A 22,098-nucleotide genomic window follows, 5' to 3' on the forward strand; every position below is an offset into this window, starting at 1 on the left:
TCTGTAAAAGAGTAAGAACAACGCAGACGATGATAACCGTATAGCGTATTTTTCTCTTTTCACTTTACTCGTTCTCATTCTTGTTTTTTGCTCTCGTTTTTGTCCTTCTTCTTCTTCCTTTTCTACTGGCTCTCGCAAGTCGACGCGGTGGAACGCCCACTTCCTGACCGATTCTTGGCCACTTCATTCCGCGTGTTTCGGGACCGAAAGCCGGCGAAAAACGCGTACCAGTGTGCGTGTCTAACGAAGACAACGAGGCAACGAAGAAAAGGCAAAAGCGCGCGCGTCGGAGAAACGAGCGAGAGAAGGAGACTTGGCTCGCCTAATTTGCTCGGTAATGTCCCGCCGGGAATTAACGAGCGGGACTAGGACGGGGAGAGGGGCAGCCGGTAGCACCTAGCCGACATTAATTATGTCCGCTGCCACAGGTGCCAACAACTCGATTATCAGATCTCGATCGGATCCCGATCGCTCGTTTAGATTACGCTGCCTGCCGCGGACCGTCCTTCTCCACCTTCGTCTCCTTCTCACCCTCTCCTTTCCTTCGCCTTTCAGCTTTTCCTCGCGCTTTTTCCACGACTCTGAACGCTGCACGTCCCGTCTCTTTCACTCAACGGCGGATGTTGGAAGAGAGACGTGTTTCTGAACGAATCCATCGTTCCGCGTTGGACGAAACGCAGTTATCGTTGGGAAAAAGTGGGATCGCGAAGGGAAGTGGAGGGAGAGAGTCGGAGGGCGATGGTCGAAGCGATCGTTAGATTCCGTTTCCGTCTAAAAATTGCCGCGGTCGAGGTTTGGCGGTGGTGTCGGCGGCGGCGGCGGCGGCGGCGGCAGTAGGGGTAAAAAAGGGCTTGCCGCGAAATAAAATGGCGGTGGCGAGGATGGCACCGGTATCGATTGGCTCTCGAAAAGCGGCGGTAGCGTAGGTACGCGCGGTTGCACGTAGGTGCGAACCACAGGGCATCGTTTCGCGTGGGTGGCTCCGGAACACTGCGGTAGCTGGCTCGGGCAGCCCGTGCCTCCGAATTGGCCGCTCGTTGCCGGCGTGCTGCGCTGCGCGCTCGCCGAAGCGCCTATTAATTCATCGAATTAATTTGCCAATGCGCTGCCAACGACCGTGCCGGGGATACAGGGCCTGGGGTGTATTCGCCATCCCCGATATCAAAGTCCCCGCTGCACGTTCTCCTCCGATCGCGGCAAAATTACCCCGGTGCTCCCGTCGAAATTCAATCTTCTGTGCGTTCTCTTCGATTCGATGTCAAGATCCGCTCTCAATCTTTCAACGATCGAGCTACATGCTTATATCCGTTGGCGAGATTGGCGAACGTCGCGCGGTAGGTCGTGCACGCGAACGAACGAACGAGCGAGCGAATAGAGCTGCCTCTGTCCGAGAGGAACGCGCGAACCGCGAAGAAGGCGAGAAAGGGACAAAGAGAGAGAGAGGAAGCAGCGCCGGCTCGTATTTCGCCCTTCGAGCATTCGGTTTTCTTTTGTCCCGTGGTTCTTGGTTGGGTGGCACGCCACTCTCCAGCAGACGGCCCTTCTCCAGGCCCCTAGCTCGAATGTCGCTTAAGTCCGATCTAACGAGATTCTTCGTTTCCCGTCCCCGCCTTGCGGATCGAACTCGGCCACGAGAAGTTGGGTCGGCCGACGAAATTCCTGCGACTCGTTGCGATTCATCGCGATTTCATCCCTGTCGTCAGAAAAGGTCCGGTAGTCGGTCGAGCCGGGCTGATGTTTTTCTTCGACTTTTCGACGACCGGTTTACTCACAACAGAAAGACCTCTTGACTTTAGTCGTGATCGATCGCGATCGAACTGGTCTTTCGGTGCACGACACATCAGAGAATTCCGAAGGATTTTTGAAAAAGGCAATCGTCAATGTCAATCGAATCGATCGAGGACAATAGGCATCGTTTCGCGGTTAGGCTTGTCTAAATATTTGGAATCGACTCCGATTTGGGTGTCACTGAGGAAAATGCACGACGACGAGTCCGTGACGAAACGCTCGACTGCAGGTGGTCTACAGATGCCAGGGGATTACGGGGTTTATCCCCCAGCGGGATATCGATCCTATTGTAGCTTGGCTAGAAAGCGAGCGAGTGAAGCAAAACGGAGTCGAGTTGTCTCGCGCGTCGATGCGGCCGAGATACGTATTCTCCGAATCTTCGTCCACCCTCTCCCCTTCCAGCCTCGATATGCTGGTCCACACGCGCCAGGAAAATGCGCCACGCTAACAGGGCGAGTTCTTCGTTTCTCCGTTTTCCCGTCTAATTCGAGCGAGTGGCAAGGTAACAGGCAAATGAAGTCGAACGTAACTTTATTAGCGGGTAGGCAGCGAACGCGCTACAGAGGGGAGCACCGTGGCATTTCTTTTGGGAAATAAGCTGTCACGTATCGTTGGTAAACGCGCGAGGGGAGCTGCGTCACGCTCGGAGGGGGAATAACAGATTAGACCTCGGTTATTTCTCTCAAATCGAAATATTATTCCCGCGTTTGGCTGGTCCCTCGTTCGACCAGCTCCACTCCCGTATTCGGGGTTAATTTATTTGCTCGGTGCGTTGTAAAGCGTCTCGACAAGAGGCGAACCGTGCACGAACGAGGACGCGCTGCCCCGTAATTATCCGGCCGTAAATCCGAAAAAACTTAATTAAATTAAAGCGTTTATCCCCGGCGGCGATTTTCGCTCGGCATCGCGCTGCCAAATCCGTTACAAGCGAGTCGCGCGAACAGCCGTGATTCGCCGATAAAACGATCGAGCGCGAACAAGAACGAGAACGAGAAAGCGAGGGCTTTCGTGAGGAGGAAAGAGCGGCGCGGTTCGAGAATTTCCGCTCGTTACAGTTGGAAAGGCGGCAAACTATATCAGGAAGCGCGGCAATTGTCTTGTCGCGAGGAGACGAGCCGTTCGCCCGAGGTGTGCGAGACTCGGCACGCAACTAACAGGAACCCGATAATTCACGGGCCCACGAGCGTCGCTCGACACGGACTCTCCTCGCTCTCGGACGATCTCCGGTGTCGAACTCTCGAACTCGCCGCTGAGTTTGCTTGCTCGCGCGTATCTCTCCACACGCGAAAAAGTCAAGTTTTCTTTTTTGCGTTACGAGCGATTTTCACCCTACGTTTATTCTCGACTCGACGCTCGTACGTACTTAATTGACCGTTGCAGTTGGAGCGGAATGTTCGATACCAACGACGACGACGACGACGATGCTATGGAGAAGCCCAATCACGGGTAGCTCCACGGCGATTCCCTCTTCCAGCGAACAACACCTCTGTCCGCGTTTCGACTCTCGACTCGGATTCCTTTCCTCTCGTTGGCGAGTAAAACCCCCAGAACGGGTTCACGGGAGAGAAAGCACGTCGGAGCGAAGAGTAAATTGGCACGATCGACACGCCGGTTAAACGCAGAGGCTGCTCGAGCACCGTGGCGTTTCCCTGGCGTTTCCGTGGCGTTTCGTGCGCGGCACATCGCGTCGCGAGGACACGCAGCCGAGCCTCGAGGTTCAGCGGTAACCTCCGTGCGCGCACCTCTCCGCATCGTCGATCGGATGTACGTAATCGTGTCCGTTGTTTCGCTATCGAGCCAAATCAACGCGCATCACGCAACGTTAATTCGTCTTCGATTGCCCCGTCGAGGTTCGTGGCGTGGGAGACCTCTCTCCGTATCTCTTCCTCTCGGTCCGTTCGATTATCTTACTCCGCTAGCTGCGTCCTCGTCTCCTTCGACCACCTGATCGTTTTCCGACCGTATCCAGCGGCGATCAACGTCGCAACGGTGTGCACCGTGTGCGCGTCGTCTCCCAAGCGCCTTTCCTCTCGGTACGAGTTCCATTCCCGAAAAGAATCCCGAAAAGAAGAAAGGAAGAGGAGAGCCCGTGCTCGGGATGAGTCTCGCTAGCGAAACGAGTATCGCGGGTCATCATCGCTAGACCGCTCGGCAACGATACCGTGTCATAAATAACGTTCGTTTCAATGTTAATCTGTTGCTCGGATCGAATCTAATAAGCACGGAGGCGACGCGTGGTTTGTTCCACCTTCGGAAGGTGGAATCGAATCGAAGAAAGAGAATCGAAGCGGAGATCGGCGAACGAGAAAACTCGTATCGACATGACGAACAAGTGGAAGATGAACAAGATGAACAAGAAGAGGAAGAAGAAGAAGAAGATGGCGAAGCAGACGAAGAGGGAGAGGCAGGAACGAGATAGAGCGGAAGGAGGGTAGTAAAGGAAAGCGGACGAAGAAAGAGAGAAGAAGCAGACGAAGACGGGTCTCTCGGCATTGTTCGCGGCCGCTCGCTCGTGACTCGTGACTCTTGCGACCCGGATGACCCCTAGCCTCGATTACCTCGGACATATCCGCCCGCTTACCCCCTCGCGCCACTCTCCTCTCTTCCTCCTCTTCCCGTCGAACTCTCTTTCCTCACCGCCAAACTACCCAACGAACGTCCAGCTATCCGTCCGTCGCTCGTCTTCGTCGCGTTCGCGCTCATCCGCGACACTGATGCGCGTCCACGGCGCGACGCGCCAATCGAGCAAAGAGAAGAGCGACGAGAACGATCGTCGACGATTGTGTGTCGTCTTTCCGTGTCGTTCCATCGACGTGCTAAATTCTCCGTGGGATTCGCGCTCTTCGTATCGACGATGTATTCCCCCTTTAGAGTTGCCACGGTGTCTCTTGATGCGAGACACGCGGACTTCGTTCGATTTTAGAGAAGCGTTTTACGCGGAACGAATGGAAGGGTGGAGGGAAGCGGAGGTTGTCGACTCGATGGCCGAAATTTTGTTGGTGTCCCGGAAAGAGCAGGGACGAAAAGCCTGGTGGAACGTTTCGATAATTAGCCGAGTTATCGGTCTACCTGACGCTATCCCGCTACCATCTACAAGTGTTCGGAATCTAAATAGTCGGTAGCCGTGTCGTCGTAAAAACCATACACCCTTCGTGACGAGTGTAGCCACGCGTGTCCACCGGTAACTTTATCGCCTCGGATAAGGATCTTAAAGAGGCCGGTAAACGAAAGAACGGATGGGCCGAGCGTTTCCTGGCGAATCTCTCGATAGCTACGTCGCGAAACGACCGTTCGAAAGCGAGAGCGAGCAACAACACGATCACGATCGAACGTCTCGTTTCGTCGAACGGGTTTTCGCTCGCTCGCACGCTCGCGACGTTAAGCGCTCGTCCAGATGACGCCGACGATACTTTGCAGAATCATTATCGCCGCCAACGCTGTTAACGAGGAAAGAGAGAGAGTGCGCGCGAATCGACGACGGCAACGAAAACTAATCCTCGGAAAAGATGCCGAGCGGTCTTTGTACCACGGCAAGATCCGCCCACGATGCACGCCAGACGAGAATCCACGACGCGTCCAGTGGGAGAAACTCGCAGAGGTTAGAGGAAGCGGAGTCCGTGGAATTTCGGGGTCAAAGGGCATACCCACCACCAGCATTCGGTGCTCGAGATGTCGGAGATATCGGGAGACTACGCGTCGTTACGTTCGCCCTCTCGTTGAACCGAGCGGTCCACGCGTTCCTTCCTTCCTATTAGGAATAATTTCCTAAGCTAACGATTCTCCTAAGGTGTTTAAATTCTTATTTAAACGGACAAACTGAACGAGCCAGGTGAAGAAACAGCCTATCTCGAACAATGCGTATATCCTTCGGCGTTCCCCAGGGATCTCACCTTGGCCCTTTGCTCTTATTGATCTTCATCGGCGATGTTCGACTACCGTGTACATCGTAAGAATCGATTCTTACTCTACTACGGACGACCTTAAGATTTATAAGGCCATTTCATCCCTCTCTGGCGCTCTTGATCTTCAGTCCGACCTTGACAGACTGAATAAGTGGCGCACACTTGATCGAACGTAGCTTAATATACCTAAATATGTGCCACGCTGTGAGATTTACCCGCTGTACGAATCCAGCTCGTTTTCCTTACTCACTAGCCAGCCAGCTGCACTCTGTCTGAAATTAGTTCAGTGTATGATCTTGGAGTGCAATAAAATTCTACCTTCTCCTTCGCCGGGCATATTAACAACATTAACGTATCGGATAACAAAGTTCTGGTTTCCCTCTTAAGATCCTCTGATATATTTCAAAATTCCAATGCCTCGCTATACCTGTGCTTTGCTCTTTCGCGGCCACGCCTTGAGTACTTCTCGATGATCTGGTCGCCGGTCCCGCGTAAACATAAACTGCCACTTCAAAGGATCCAACGCGGAATTTTGAGTTTTCTTTCTCTCAAGATCGGACAACCGATGGGTAGATTGAACCATAACAATCAAGGCCGCATAATGAACAGATTCCACGTACATGCTCCGCATTCTAGATCCATGGTCACCGATTTATCGCAAAATCGTCGATGATCTTGCCAACCTGCTACTCGCATCTCTCTCCTATTCTTCTAATCATACCAATTCCGATGAGATCCACAGAATCTGTTCGTTACCATTACCAAGATCAAATAACCGATACGTGTTTTAACTGCGGTCTACCCAATGAACTAGAGAAGTTTGAACTTTCCTACGTTTGAGAATTCCGAAGACGCACGGTTTGATGAACTCAAGGGATTTCAAGGATTTGTTGACAACGTTGGAGCAATGTTTCGGAAGATTCAAGTTAGACTAAATATCTCGCAACGTGACATTTAGAACAACGATGATAATGGTAATGATTAGCAAAGAAAAGAAACGAGAAAGAACGTAGGTATTCGTTTCGGAATGTACGTTCGAAGAATCGCTGGGCGAAAATTAGCGTTAACGAGCAGGATCGTTCGCGGAGCGTGCCGGTGTCGCTTCCTAGGAGAGCCGCGAGTCTCGAGTCCCCAAAGCGAATAACCCTTATACCTAAGCGAGGTATAATTGAGATGGCTGGAAACGGGGGCCACTCACTGGGAATATTCACCTCTGGAACAGCGACGATCGAGTGTACAGCATGGATGATCGAGTTCGAGCGTGGTTCGAAGGTGGCCGCGACCGGATCGCGAAACCGAGAAAAAGTCGAGAAGCGTGTCGGCGCGACTCGAGCCGATCGAATCACGGCAGCTGCCTAAACGTTCGGCAAAGCTGCCGCGGGCAATTTAAAAGCCGCGCGAATTACAGGGTCCGACGGCGTTATTCGCAAAAAGAAGACCGAGAGGGAGGTCGAGGGAGCGAGAAGCGGATCGTTCTTCCAAAGTAATTGCAGATTTTGCCCGGCGATCGCGACACGGATCGTCATAAACCGAACGAAAGAATTCTAGCCGCGCGGCGTTACGGAGAGCCAACGATCGACTTTCCGGAAATCAGAAACGAATCGCTTCGTATCGCTTTCCACGGGGCCGTTACCGCGATCGACGCGATAGTTAAACAGCGGCGCGAGCTGCTCCGCGTTGAATAGTTAACGACGAGATGCTGTGCGCATTGACGGGATGTGCGTTGTCGACGGAAAGAAGCAACTAGAAGGAAAAGGTCGACCGTCGACGGTCACGTGGCGAGATGCGGTGTTACCATAGCGACAAAAGCCCGTCGCCGGATAGGTTGGAGGGACGCGAAGGGTGACCGAGGGATAAAAGCGTACGGATGAGAGATAAATGTAATGTAACGTAATGTAATGTAATGTAATGTAACGAGGGAGGAGGCGTAGCTGGGATCTTGGCAAGTGGCGTTCCATTGTGCCGCGCGCGCGACTAACCGACTCGGCCCAAACAATTTGTCGGCGCGTGCGAGACGAGAGAGACCCCCCGTGTCATCCCGCCTAGGCGAACGATCTCTTTCACGGGGTTGTTTGCGGACCCTGTGGGCGTGTACGTGTCATCGTACATGCGCGTCTCGCTCTTTTATCTCTCCTCGTTCGCTGCGCCGCGTACGAAGGGGAGTCGTTGCCTCCGGCGACGATCCACCGATCGCCCGACTCACCGCTCTTTAACCCCTTCGCCGCTTTCAGGCAATCTCCTCTTCCACCTTTGTCCCCTTTCGCCGAGATTCGCACGCGTTCGCTCGATCTACTCGACGATTTAGCCGATCCGATTCGACCCGAGTCGTTTCTCGTCGACCGATCGCGCGTTGCCACAGATACAGAGATTAGCGCCGACTCTCGCGCGACGAATCCACTCGCGTTCGCCTTTCGATCGACGAACCTATCCGACGAAGGAAGCGGGGAAGGACGCGTTAAACGAACAGAGTTCTGCTTCCCGTTTAGGCGACGCGTAAATACAAAAAATGCGTTTGCACGTAAACAGAAAGTTTAGTGTCGGTCCCCACGGACAGACGTAACATTCGTCGCGTTGAAATTTCGCCTGAGAACACGCAGGGTCGCGCGTTAATCGACGGATAACGGATGAAAACCGTAGACGATTCGACGCCAGACTCGTCGATGTTGGAGATTCGGCCGTTTAAAGAACAAAAAAGGAAAGGCTGGCAGAGGGCGAGAGCAAGAGGAGGAGAAAATGCGACGCGAATAAAAACGGGAAGAAAAGCAGGAAGAAAGAAAAAAGAAAAGCACGAGAGAAGTGGGGGGATCGAGTCGCGAAACAAAACGATCGCAACGCAATTAGCTTGATTGGAGGCAGCGAGAGACTTCGACACGGCACCATATCGAAACGTTAATTAGTACGTAACGATCTTGCGTGTGGACAGTGACGCAAGGTGTTCCCCGATTCAGCAGGATTACAGGGGGGTGCTGCGGCCTGTGGATGACTATGCAACACGGTCGTTATATGGCAATCCGCTGCCGCGCGACCATGACTCCGCTGTTTGCCCGGCCCGAGGCTCTCCGTTTCGCTTCGCGCGCCGTTCTCGTCGCTTCGCTCTCCGCCAAACAGTTCCGTGCGTGTAATACGAGATGTTTATGCGTCGTGAATGATTCCAGGCGATACTCAATGGGAGGACGTTGAGCGTTGTACCGCGCGCAGCCAGCAGCCCGTTCCAGACTATACTTAGCCGTTCGCGCTGCGTCGTGTCGCGGAAAATCGGACCGGTTCGCGATGGAATTGTGCGGTCGGAAAGGGAACGTGGAAAGCGGAAGCCGTGGGAAGGCAAGAGGGACGTGGCGAGATCGGGCGGAAGGCGGGAGAGGGCGAATGGAAGTAACACGCCTGTGACGACGGTTCGATGCCGGGTCCCTGGAAAATGAGAAAAAGTATATGTTACGCGTGTTCGTATAGAAGCGTATACGCGTAGGTAGGCGTAGACGGAGGAGGACGAAGAGCGATATAGAGAAACGGCGATGAACCGACAGATGGCTCCCACGCCGAACGAACCAGCACCTTGATTTGTGGTTGAGCATTTTTCAAGCCATTTGGCTCGACCGCCTATAATTTCCGTCGGTGGCTGCGCGCCCGGCCCTCGCGTGTTTTCCTGCCTTCTGTTTATTTTCTTAACGGCCGAAATAATAAGCCCGGCCGAGCCTTACTCGGCCGGCAAGTAACGACCTCCCTCTTTGCGTATTACGCGTACGTTTTTACGCCAGACTGTTGGACGGCCATGGAAATCGGCCGCCAACGCGATCCGCGAAATCGACGCTCCAAAACACTGCCTTCGTCCGCTACCGTTCCTCCGCCCCTTCCTTTTTCTTCCTTCTGCTCCCCCCCCTTCCTTCTCCTCTTCTTCTTTCGCCCCTTTCGTACGCGAATCGCTCGGCCGAGCTCGAAGTCGCGCACGACATACGCGTTCTCGTTTTCGTTGGCGTTTGCCTTTTGACAGGAAATCGTCGATCTCGAAGAGCTTGGCAAAAGAGGGATCGCGCGGACAGCTGTGCCGTACGAGCTGCTCCTTTTCCGCTGGCCTTTGTCCGCTCGTGACCAAACCATCTCCACTCTACGAAATTGCTGCGAGCCCGAGGGTCGCGACGAACAAAACTGCGATTCTTTCTTTCGGTCGCGTGCCATTCTGCAATCCGCGCGTACTCCTCATCTCTTGCCGCATCCAGAGTCGACAAAGATAGCTCGTTTAGAATTCTCTTACGAGCGAGAGAGAGAAAGAGAGAGAGCGTATGTGTATGTGTGTACGAGAGACAGAGAAAGGAGGGTTGGTTAATCGGCTCGATCTAGGTATTTTTCGAGGGGTGGCAATTTCAGGCGAGTAGAGTCAAGTGTCGGGTGTTCGTCGACACCCTCCATTCGCCGTCCTCGTGTCGACTTTGGCCCGACACGTGTCACGAGGTCGGATTAGAAACGCATCCAGTGGAAATCAGCGGCAGGTCGACGAATTTCGATCGATCGCCGTACAGCTCTTGTTGCGAATTAAACGCGGATGGACGTTGCGTTGAAGATAACACCTGCTCGGAAGAAGGAAAAGAGAGACGCGCGCCTATTCTTCCCGGCAAATCAATCTCCCATCGCGGCGGCGATCTCGCTCGCGTAAAACAAACGCGTAGCGCTGCGATTCACGATGAAGATTTTGCAACGGGCGCGTCCATCCGTGCTGCCGTCGTTTCGGTCGGATTGCGTTGCTAAATAATGCATCGCGATCAGCGGTGAGCAGCGAGCTTTTTGCGGAGGTCGTGCAAAGGGATGGGATACCGGTCTCCAGATCGTAAACATCGATACATAGTAGCCCGCCGGTGATTCAATTTGCGGAAGGGACACGAAACCGCAGAGTCACGTACTTCGTATCGGATTAAGGTCCGAGGTAGCTGCCCAGCGCGGCGTTGCTCGGCTACCGTGTGCACGGGCACCGTTTTCCCGATAGCCGGTCTCGAAATCGCGGGGTCGTCGATCCACCGAGAGATTCGTCGAGAGATTCGTCGAGAGGGAGAGTCGGATAAAGAAGGGCGACTCGGAGGAAAACCTTGCGGTTGGGACTGGTGGCGAGACCCGATCGCGGACCGACGACGTCGCTGCCAATAAAAACGGTGTCATCTGGAATGAGACAAGACGCACGTGCCGGTGACAGCCGTGCGGCTCGTGTACCCGAGTCACTAGAAATACTCGAAACACCCGCAACGCGATCGGACGTCCATCGCGACGTTTATTAGCTCCGTTTGGATCGAACAGGGATGGCGCTGCCGCAAGGGTGACACGAGCGAGTCCCGCGAACAGCAAAGCGCAGATTGGACGAAATCGGTAACGAGAGTGCCAGGCCGATTCGAGAAACGAGGTTCTTCCCTCGTCGTCGCGGTCGCCTTCGATCAGGATTGCGAGAACGATATATCTTGATTTCACGACCCTTCGCATGGGTATCGAGTTGCACGAAAATCGGGAAAGTCGGTCGGATTGGAAGAGCATGCGGCGTGGTAATCCAAATCCATGGGAACCCGGGCGGAACACCGCGCCCTTTGCCCATTGGTCGTACGCGCCCTCTCGCCCACCCCGTCGAACCTCGCTAATCATTCGAAATTGCCACGCATCTGTAACGCGTTTCGCTCGTTAACGCGACGTAGCACAGCCAGACCTTTCCTACTAGATTGGAAAATCCGCCTTCGTGGGAACGTTTTTCACGACCACGGACGAAAAGCAAAGTATACGCAACGTGTCGCTGGTTGGGGAGTAAGACGAGTCGCACCGATTCCCCTCGTACTACTCGTTTCCGTCGTTCTCGAGGAGGCGATTCAGCACGGTCTTGGTGCGATTCGAGCCTCGTTTCACGGTTCGAACAGGAAACGCGGGTGCATGGCACGAGGAAGTTCGCGCTCCGACTAGCCGACGTTTCTACTGTCTCGAGTTGGTGTTGGTGGTGGACCGAGAAAAGGGACAACCCCGAACCGGTCATCGCTTTATCCAAAAAGGCAGAGGCCACACACAGCCACGAACACGCCTCGACGCAACGGGGAAGGAGAGTCAGAGAAGCGGAGGGAGAGAAAGGAAGCGTACCGCTATTTAACAGCCCTTAGCGGTGATTTACTGGCAACGCCGGAACGCGGGACGAAGGCCGTGTAGCGAGTAGCAAGGGCCGTCGAATTTCTGCGACACGAAACGCGCAAGGAAAGAGATCCTCGCATATTTAAGTTCGTAGCGACACGAGATACCGAGGAGCCCACCCGTGTCCTCCGGACCACCCCCGGTTACGCGAATCTCTCTCGTTGGTTTTCCATCGCCCGTATCTTCCCAGTAGTTTCGTTAAAACGACCGTGTCGCGAAGCTACGGACGGGGCGCGCGCGAGCACGCTGGATTCGTGTGGAGTATGCGGCTCGAAGGTGGCGATACCCGGACTACGACGGGGCTCTGCGACTACCTCGATTCTTGCCTCGTCTCGAGCCGCCGTCCGGGCGGGTCTCGGCTATCGCGTCGGAAGAGGATCTTGCCGACAAAGCCGAAGATTTCCCGGCTAATTACTAGGAGACTAATTGAATGCCGTTCCTCGCGCGCTCTCTCCGCCAGCTCCTTTTCTCCTTCTTCTCGGTCCGGTTGGGTCTCGCCTCGCCTCGCCGCGCCCCTTTAGTTACTCCCTGGCCGTCCGCTCGGCTACTCTCTTCGTTCCTCCCGTTCTCCACCTTCTCGCCACTGTTTCCATCTCGTTCGTCCAAGAGCGGTAAGTACTATGGTCGCGCGTTTCTCCTTTCGTTTCTGTTGTGCGAACGCGTTCTCCGCCGGCGGAGAGGCCCGATCGCGACGTCTCTTTCTCTGGTTCGCACCGCTCGGTTTCGTGTTGCTTCTCTTTCGCCTGGTCCCCTTCTTTCTTCGCTCTCCTGCTCTCATTCATATTCATGCGTCGGTAATAGTCTGCCGCTTGGCCGCTGGCGGACATTACTACACTTCTTGCGCGCGTTCTCGCCACCGCGAGCCGCGGCCACCGCCACCGCCAGCCACCTCCTTCTCTTCTCCCTTTCTCTCCTTGTCCCACGCTCGGACCCTCCGCACCTTTGCGTTTTCCGCTTTCGCGTCTTCAGGGATCGCTATTCGAAAATTCATTTATTCGTGTACGAGAGAACGTCCCATTACGGATCAGAGTTACGATACTTTAGAAATTTTGTTCGACCTACAGCAGCACGGACGAGTATAGTACGATACAAACATGGAATTTGCAAAAATTATATAAAAGCAGGGAAATCAGCTTAACGGTTATAGTCAACGACGCGTGGAATGGAAGTTCTCAAGGATTTGATAGGTCCGGAAAAGAGACCACGGAGTTGACGTATTTCAGTGCCGCGTATGCACCACGTTCCGTCGAACAGATCGGAGTGAAGCAAGTTAGTTCCAAAGTAACTTTGAGGAAAGTGGAGAGGAGCGGAAAGACGTAGAAGAAACATCGAGTCGTAGTATCGATTTGGTATATACGAGCGGTTAATTTTTCCGCAAATAAGTTCAAACAAAAGAATAAGATCGACGATGCGTCTTCGTTCTAGAAAACATAGACGAAGAGAGTTTCGAACAAACTCGTAGGTACGATAATTTTTTAATATAGGACTTGCCAAACGATACGAATCTAAAAATGTCGTTATGTCGTACCGTCTCAAATTATTCTACGTATTTAAAATTCATCGATAATTCAACGAATCCGTTGCTGTGGTCGACGCGCGATAAATGTTTGGGTGCAACTGGAAAACAGCGAAATATGGCGGTCTCCGATTCGATGACCGAATCTCACAGATCGACGGGAGAACACGCCCCGAACGAACGTTTTCACAGCTCGAAAGATGGACATTGTCCTTGGCAGAAAAGAGGCAGAGTCCCGTCGACGCCGTTAACGTGGCGTGAAGTTATCCATGAAAAGACTATTTTCGGGATGTAAACTCTTAAATAGAGATCCTCCTTACCGAGCGACAACAACGAGACGCGCCCCGTGACAGGGTTGTCCCGACCATTTACGTCGAGTTAACGGTTCGTTACTGAATAGAAGACCTATGCTTTATCCAACGTTGAAAAGATGTTTGGCCTCGGCACGGAGAAATCATGGGTACCCGCAGGGACGTGCCCGTTTCATCGAAATTTAGGCACCGTCACGTTTTACCGAGTCGAGAACGCTGATGCGTCGCGTCTCCGAAGCGCTCATCTCCAGCTACGAATCTCCTTTCACGTTCTCGTGATCGATAGCACCGTTCCGAAGGGTCGAGCTTTCGTTCGATGAAAAATCCTACGAAATCGTAGGATGCGGTGGGACGCGAATTACACGAGCGAACGCACTCGAGAACGCTAATCGGACGATTTAGGTTAAAGTCGATGGAGTTCGGGGGGACGAAACGAGTCGAACGAACCTGGGTTCGTCGCGAGGAACACCCAGGGGGTCGATGGGGCGCCCAGGATGCGTGTCGAATCGAGGGGCGGTTTTTGTCACGTTGACCGCAGTCAAGAGTCAACATTCGGCACAGCAGGCGCGTTGTCCCAACAATCCCCCAACGATCCCCGAGGATCTCGACAATGCGCAGCTTCCTGCGTCCGACTCCGCGTCGCCTCTCGCGCTACGGGACACGAGTACACGTAAACGAACAGCTTGGGAGAAACGATCCGGCGTCGATCGTCCCTTTAGTTTGACTTTTAGCTCGACTTTTAGCTGAACGACGAGGTCGTTGAAAGAGGAGCGGCTGGCAATTTCCGTGCCACGATATCTTCCGACGTGTTTCTCAGCGCGCGACGGAAGAGCAGTCACGCGAGGTGCGCGGGAGATCGCTCGATGGAGAGATATCGATCGGCGTCCATCGATCTAAATTGTCCATCTAAATCACGGATGGCGATCTCGCAGATCCGACGAAAGACGCACAGCGTCGTGGTAAAACGCCTACGATACGACCGAGATTATTCTCGAAACCCCAGCGAGAGAAGATCGTCCTACCGGGTTGGGCTTCCGCAAAGATTACCGGCGTAGGTAGCCTCCCTTTTCCATGCGAGTTTCCTTATCGATTCGATTCCGAGAGGCTAATATCGCCGAGCAAACGAACCAACGAACGGGGCTCGTGCGTTGTATCCCGTGAATCGTCGGATTAATTTCCCATTTCATTTCGACGAATCGAACAAAAATTGTAGCGGAGAAACCCGTTGTTCAGACTTGGCCTTTACGAGTCGCGAATCGCGCGATTTCGACTCTTCCCAAGGAGACGAAGAAAATAGGGGAAAAGAGATGGAAAGATAGGGAAAGGGGAAGGTGAATACGAGAAAGGTTAATAAGGAGGAGTCGGTGACGAAGCATCGTCGAGGTCGTAGGTCGTAACAGGTAGAAAAGATATCCGTGGCTCGATTCATCTTGGTGGGGATGGATTAGGTCAGAGCGACTGTAAATAAGGGCCGAAGCGGATAAAAAGGAGAATTTATGGTGAAAATGTTTGTAGGCATTCCCATGCTAGGTAAACCATCTCTCGTAGGCGAGGGTGGGCCATTGACGGTTTCGTTGAAAGTTTCTTCCATAAATCCCGCTCGTATTGTCGGACTTTCAAGAGGAAACCCGCAATGCCATTGTGACACGCCTTACGGACTGCTGTAAATAATAACCGCCCCCTCGCCCTGCTTCTCGATCTCGAGATCGTGTTCCCCGCGACGTCTTCCCTCCGAAAACCAGCTCCGGCTCGCTTCTTTTTTCCTTCGTCTCCCTCGTGACGACTCGTGCTGCCTCCGCTCTCGCCTCTCCTTCCTTCTCTCTTTTTACGCTTTTGCGCGAGTCCACCGAATCGCGAGTGTTTTTCTTCCAGTTGACCGATCGCGCGTGTTTCCTTTCGGATCGAATTTCGGGCGAAATAGGACTCGCTGAAAAACAACGTGTAGAGCGATAAGTAGAAAGAGGCCGGTACACGTTTTTTTTTCAAAGTCGCGATCGCGAGCCGTGTTAATCGGTCGTGCGAACAACTGGCTTCCCTTTGTTCTTCGCGACTCGCAGATGCTTAACCAGTTGGAGAAAAAAAAGAAAAAAAAAAGATGGAATGATCGCGTGTACTCGTGTACGGCTATGGACGTCGAAACTCGACTGGCGATTCACGAAAACAGTGATACACGTCTCGCGGTAAATTTACTCGGCGAAGTCGAAGCAAATTCGATCGACGATGATCGTTGCACGGCACCGGACAACCGTGAATTTGTAATCGATCGCGAATCGTGATCGCTTTTATAGCGCAACGCGACGCGCGTCGTATCCATCGCGATGATTCCGAGTAGAACGAACTCGGTGGTATCGTAGCTCGTAAACTTTACGGTAATATGGAAGCAATAAAATCTTATCGAAACATGGTGAAATCTCTTAGCGCCCACGCTGTAATCGAACGTTTCCACCTTTCTATCGATAGTCGCGACCGCTTACAATTTTTGCCCCAGTCGCCTCGTCATCAGCCAACGTCTCGATCGAAGATTTGTCGAGGAAGCGGGAACGCGCCACGACGTGCTCTCTCCTTTGTCTGTTCTATGAATGACCGTTGAAATGGGATCGAAAACGAGATCGAGAACGAGAACGAGTACGGAAACGCCGAAACGAGGGGACGATCGTAACTCGTGAGGAAGCAATAGGAGGCGCGTGAGAGGGAACGCGATAGGTTTGCGTCGACGAAGGAAGGCGCGTACGCTGGCGAAACGAAGAAAAAGGTAAGGAATCGGTAGCCACCCACGGAGACTCGCCGGTTTTCCCTTTCCTCTTGCTGCCGTGGTGTTTGCTACCGTCCCGTTGGCGTAGCCGTTTGCTCGGTCTCGTAATTTTCTCGATCGAGTCGTGGGTCGATTCGGAGAAAGCTCGGTTCGACCATCGCGCGTACCGTCGTAGTTTTCAGAAATCGTCGAGATATTAATGGGCGCGAGAAGAGGGGCAGGGGCAGGGGGGACAGTATGCTCATACGCGAGCTCGTTGGAAAGAGCGTCGGACTCGATCCGGACGGTCCCGCGCGTCGCTACTTACTGATATTTATTGCGGCCAGAAATGTGTACGGGCTGCCATAAATCTCCGCATTCACACGGAGTTCCTAATTTACATATTCTCCAGCGAGTCCCTCTCTTTCTCTCTCTCTTACCCTCTTTCTCCGTTTTCTCTCGTTCCCTGCTACGTTACCGCGCGCAACGGCCGCCCCTTTCTTTTTCTTCCGCTCCTTCTTTTGCGACGCGTCGTTTCGCGTCTACTCGTCGTGCCTCGGAATTTTCTTCTCTCGCTCGCTGGCGTAGGACGAGTAAAGCGGTGCACCGAGGTCGCATCGCGAAAACGCCAGGCTATCGACGAGGTGGCCCCTTTCGTCGCGTTAATCGTTTCATCGTTGATGGACGAAGGAAGAAGGCCAGTGCTCCCCAATGGTGCGTTAACCTTTACCATCGCTCGTTCGATCTCGATCCGACTTGCGCGACCAACTCGCTTATCTCGCGTTCCGAACGCTTCCACGCGAGTAATCGACTCTCCGTCTCTCTGCATCGCGTTTTCGTGGACGCGCTGCTCGCTGGCGTAAATTAAAGATTCGAACGGATCCGAGGCAGAATTACGAATGACGGACATCTGTCACTGAATTTCATTAAAATCCTTTCCACGTCCCGTGACATCCTCGGGGCTAGTCCTCGGCCCGGTTGAATGGTTGGATGGCTGCTTGCCTGCTGCCTGGATTCGTGCACCCGTGACTCATTCATTATTCATTCGCCCAATTCATCACGGCGACATCGTGGTACGGGCCATGGCGCGCCAGCAACGGGCCAATTTCGGTTTACGCTCGAGAGTAGAAGAGCATCGAGACGCGCCCTCGTGAAAATGGAACAACGCCGGGCCGAGAATTTTGCGACGTTCGATGTCCGAGGCGAAACGAGGCGTGGGAAATCGATTCTATTCGGCGAGATCGAATCCTGTACGCGTCATAACGCGCATCGATGCGTTCGAAGGATACGAACGGAGAAAGCCAAACTCGGTTCACGAGAGACCGCGATAGTGGGGGTGGTTATGAGCACGGCGGCGGCAATAGCGGTGGCAGCATACTCGGAGGTGGTATTGGTGGTGGTGGTGGTGGTGGTGGTGGTGATGGTGGTGGTGGTGATGGCAGTGGCGGGTGGAGCGTCTTCCCCGAGAGCCTCGTAAAATGGAAATCAATTACATCTACGCTTAACTACTTAAACTGGTTTCGCCACGGTCCTAAAGGCCGTTTACTCGTTGCGTGGGGATGAGCAACGCGTATGGTCGGTACACGCAGAGAACCGTCTGGAGTCCGTGTGGTTGAAGAAGCGAGGTCCGCGAAACAGGGTTCCTTCGTTTAGGAGCGACGAGGATCGGGATAAACGGCCACGTAGAGAGCAGCCGGTGAACACCGCTAGAGGCTTCATCTCCCCGCCCCCATCTCATCCTTCTCTTCCTTCTTTTCCTCCACCTCCCGTTCCACTCGTGCTCCGCCACCCCGTGCTCTCCATCTTCTGCCGCGCTTCTTCTTTTCGCTCTTCTCTTCTCTCCTTCGCCCCTTCCTCCCTTCTTCTCTTCGTCGGTTTGCGGCGAGCCGCAGATCATTCGTATCAACATAATTACAAGCTTGGGAGCCGCCTCTCTGTTTCTCTCACCTCGCTCCACCCATCACGACGCAACACACGATCGCTTTCGCGCCCCGGTGAAACCTTTCTTTTCTTCTTTCGCTCCTTATCTTCCTGCTCGAACGCGTTGATTCCAGCGCCGCACCGATACACGATACACTTCGTGTCCTCCGATGATTTCGCGCGATACGCCGCTGCACACTCACCGGATGTTCCTTCGATTACGCGGAACAGCGAAATCTGCTTTCCCACGAGCCACGCTCCTTTCAGCAGTCCGCTCCATTCTTTCCCTCCGTACGCGTTTCCTCGCGATCTCGCGTTAAACCACCGGTGATATTTAAAGATGCTTGGGACACGGCCGGTAGTCGAATCTCAATACCGTTCGCTTTGCAGGATCACTGCGAATGGAAAGCAAGGACGATAACCGCGTTTTTCGACGAATCGTCCATAGCGAAACAGCATAAATTTGGCTGGCTGTACCTACTACTCGACTAAACTACCGGCCGTGTCTCAGCCAGCCTTCAAGTTTCGAAAGGCGACGTAACTCGAGGCGATATATGTATAGAGTGCGCGTGAATTATAGCGATGATACACAGCGACAGCGACGCATCGGAAGGTTATTTGCGATCCGGTGAGTGGCGATTCTCGTGTCGGTGGTAGGACGCGGCAGGCAAGGGATACGCGATACGCGAGACGAGACGTGCTTCTGGGTTCGGACGAGGGGTCGTGGGCCGTGAGTCGTGAGTCGCGAGGTGTTAGTCATGGAACGAATCGGCCTTAAAGTGGCTGCATCTAAAAATAATTGCTCGTTGACAGGCCGTGAAATGAATTTATTTAATTTCAGATAGGTATAACGGAATTACACGGCAGTTGGAGGTGCGATGAAGCCTGGCTGGCGTGACGAGCCACTCGATGAGCAGGCCACGACGTGCCTCGGGAAACGGTCGGCCTGCGCGCCGCGCCGTCCAGCATTCGCTTCGTGACGAATTTCCTCCGACCTGTTCGACACCGACGATCCGTTTTTACCAACGAAAATCCGTTCGTTCTTTCGGTCTCGCGGTTCATCGGCGGTCGCGTCGTTCCAAAGGAAACAGACGAGACGTCGCTCGTCTCTGGTAACGGAAAAATGAAAGAAGCTGTGTTAATGAAAATTCGTTTATTTCTATCCGTGCTACATCGTGAATACGTCGTTTACGCTACTCGCTACCACAAAAGATTTTATGTACAAAGATCACCGTCTCGAGGAAACACGCGTTAATACTATCGTGGTATATATTACAACTATAGCCGAGTCTTTGTCCATTCTCAGTCGCTTTTCTTCTTTTCGCGTATCTTTCGACTCGGCTTATTTTATGTACAAATCGATCGGAATTGAGGAAGGAAGGAAGGGGGAATTTTTCCGGCGCACAGTCAACGCGAACCCTCCAGCTTCCCGAATTTAAAGACGGACAGTCTACCGGTTATATTACGCGTACACAGAGAGCAAACAAGTACAGGTCGTTTCTCTAAAGCTAACTTAAATAACACTGGACGAAGCGATGACGATCTCGGGATGCTTCCTCCTCGCACGTCGAGAGAACGAGAAACCGAACTGCGTGACGCCTGGCGTTCTGTACAAATCGACGAAACCCGCACATGCGATCATCCGCGCGAGAACGTCTACGCGAACGCTTCTGGGCGTCGCAACAGAGCAACGGTTTCCTCGATTTCTTCTTTGGCTGCACCGCGTTTACCACACCTTCCATCGACTGTCCAAATCGTTTTGACGCGACCAACAGAACGAGTAGGCTGGCAGAACGCGTCGATATCGTTAAGGAAAAGCGTCCGAGGTGGATCGCTAATTGGGGGTGGATGGACGGGTTCTTAATGGCGGAGGCGTGCTTGCGGGTGGAGGATACGGGGTATACCTGAGGGAGGCGGCGGTCGCGCTGGGAGGAGAAGATCTTCGCGATATCATGGCGACGGGAGGTGGTGGTTGCCAGGGCCAGGGCAGGGCCGCGGGGTAGGGAAAAGACGCGGTAGTCGCCGCGGTCGGATACGGAGACGTCGTTCCGGTCGCCGGCCTAGTTCCGGGGTGCGTTTGGCCGACGGTTCCGTAGAGGAGCGCCGTCGACGGAGCGATCCACGGGGGCAAAGCGTGAGCCGAGCTCTCATGCTGCGACTGCTGTTGCTGCTGTTGTTGTTGATGCTGCTGTTGCTGCTGCTGCGACTGTTGATGGTGTTGTTGCTGATGTTGCTGAGCACCGAGGGCGGCGGCTGCCGCTGCCGCAGCTGCGGCTGCTGCCGCCGCGGCCGGAGACGACATCGCGAGATGCTCGTACAACCTGACCGGCGCCACGCCGCACCTCACCAGCTGTTGCTCCATCAGCTCCATCGGATCTCTGAAAACAACCGAAAACCAACGCGTGGAAGGGATTAGCCGAGAAAAATAAATTCTTCCAAAGACGGACAAATTCGTATTTAAGTCGAAATCGATCCTGTTTACGGACGGTCACGAGCTATTCGCGATCGTAAAATTACTCCGATGCTGGAAGATCTATCGATCGATAATAAGACGTATCTTAATGCGATCAAGCGTCGTGCGATGCGTATCTGCCGTAAAAAAACCATACTTTCGTTTCCTTGCTTGCTAGAGGATTGGCCCGTGTCGTCGATCGATAGCGCGCGTGACTCGCAGGTTACCTTACACAGAAACATATTACATGTGGCGTTAATAACGCCAACAAAACGCTTGCTTTCGTTCTAAGTCGTCTTCCGTAGGGGCTTTAGAAATTCTTTTATGCAGGTGTCGTACGGATCCCGTTTCCATCTAAGTACCTATAATATGGTAATTGAGCGAACGCGATATACGTTCCTTCGATTTGTAGCCACCTTGTCTACTTTCGTGTCCTACGCATATGCTAGATCACAATCACGATCGTGTTCTTCGTAGCTTGAAAACGTTAACGCTGAGAAATAGGAGAAAAATCATTGCATTTCTTTTCCCTTTCAATGTTTTGAATAACGCTATTGATGACCCTCCTCCACTGTGGTTGGTTAACCTTAACGCGTGACCTCGTTTCGTACGTAACCCTTCGACTTCTCGTGTTGACTTCTTCAGAAGCGATCCGAGCTTTTCCGACCCCATTGCCACGCAACGTGTAATCGCGCCGATGATGTGGCCGATAACGTTGACTTTTCAACATTTCTAAGAAATTTGTTCTGGCCGTTGGTTTATGACACGTGCCTCTTTCTCTCTCTCGTTGTCGCGTTATCCTTAGCTTCGGCTCCGGTTCAAGCATCGTTGCAAGCAACTTTTGCGGTATAACGAACGAATATTGGCTCAACTATATGGCAGTCTATCCTTCCAAATAAATAAATTTCGTTCGGTCGCGATGTTCGCCGTGCGAAAAGACAATAATCTGACGATCGCGGCGAGAAAACGCGAAGAGCGTGCGACTGGAAAACGAGGACGAGAAAGAACGAGACGGAGCGAGACGCGTTCTCATGATTAACCGATCGACGTTATCGGCATTAAGTGGCATTTAGAGGGGAATGAATCGATGAGATTTCACGCGGATAAAGAGAGAAACGACGAACGAGATAAGCGGATGGAAGAGGAAGGTCGCCGTCCGTGGATAATTAAGACGACGCGACAGTTTCTCATTGACGTTCGTGGAGTTGGAGCCGCGGCGGGGTAACGTGATGGATGATTTCGTGCATTAGACGCCAGCTTAATTAGGGTTAATTACGGCCGATTGTACGTTGGAAACGATCGGTCGCCGGTATTGGCAGGACGCTAACGAGCGA

The 22,098-nt window shown here is 53.2% G+C and overlaps 1 protein-coding gene across 2 annotated transcripts in view; it reads right to left on the bottom strand.

The window, feature by feature from the left end:
- Positions 1 to 20,019: 20,019 nt before the first annotated feature.
- LOC138186519 (T-box transcription factor TBX20) overlaps positions 20,020 to 22,098 on the bottom strand; it is a 29,141-nt gene continuing 27,062 nt past the window's right edge. For both annotated transcript variants that reach the window (XM_069126475.1, XM_069126476.1), the window contains exon 6: positions 20,020 to 20,690. In XM_069126475.1, coding sequence (XP_068982576.1) covers positions 20,147 to 20,690 — 544 coding nt within the window. In that variant the 3' untranslated portion in view covers positions 20,020 to 20,146. The remainder of the gene's footprint in view (positions 20,691 to 22,098) is intronic.

The sequence above is a fragment of the Bombus flavifrons genome, chromosome 13 (genome assembly GCF_040668555.2).
Source record: "Bombus flavifrons isolate JBK064 chromosome 13, iyBomFlav1_principal, whole genome shotgun sequence".
Taxonomy (NCBI): Eukaryota; Metazoa; Arthropoda; class Insecta; order Hymenoptera; family Apidae; genus Bombus; species Bombus flavifrons.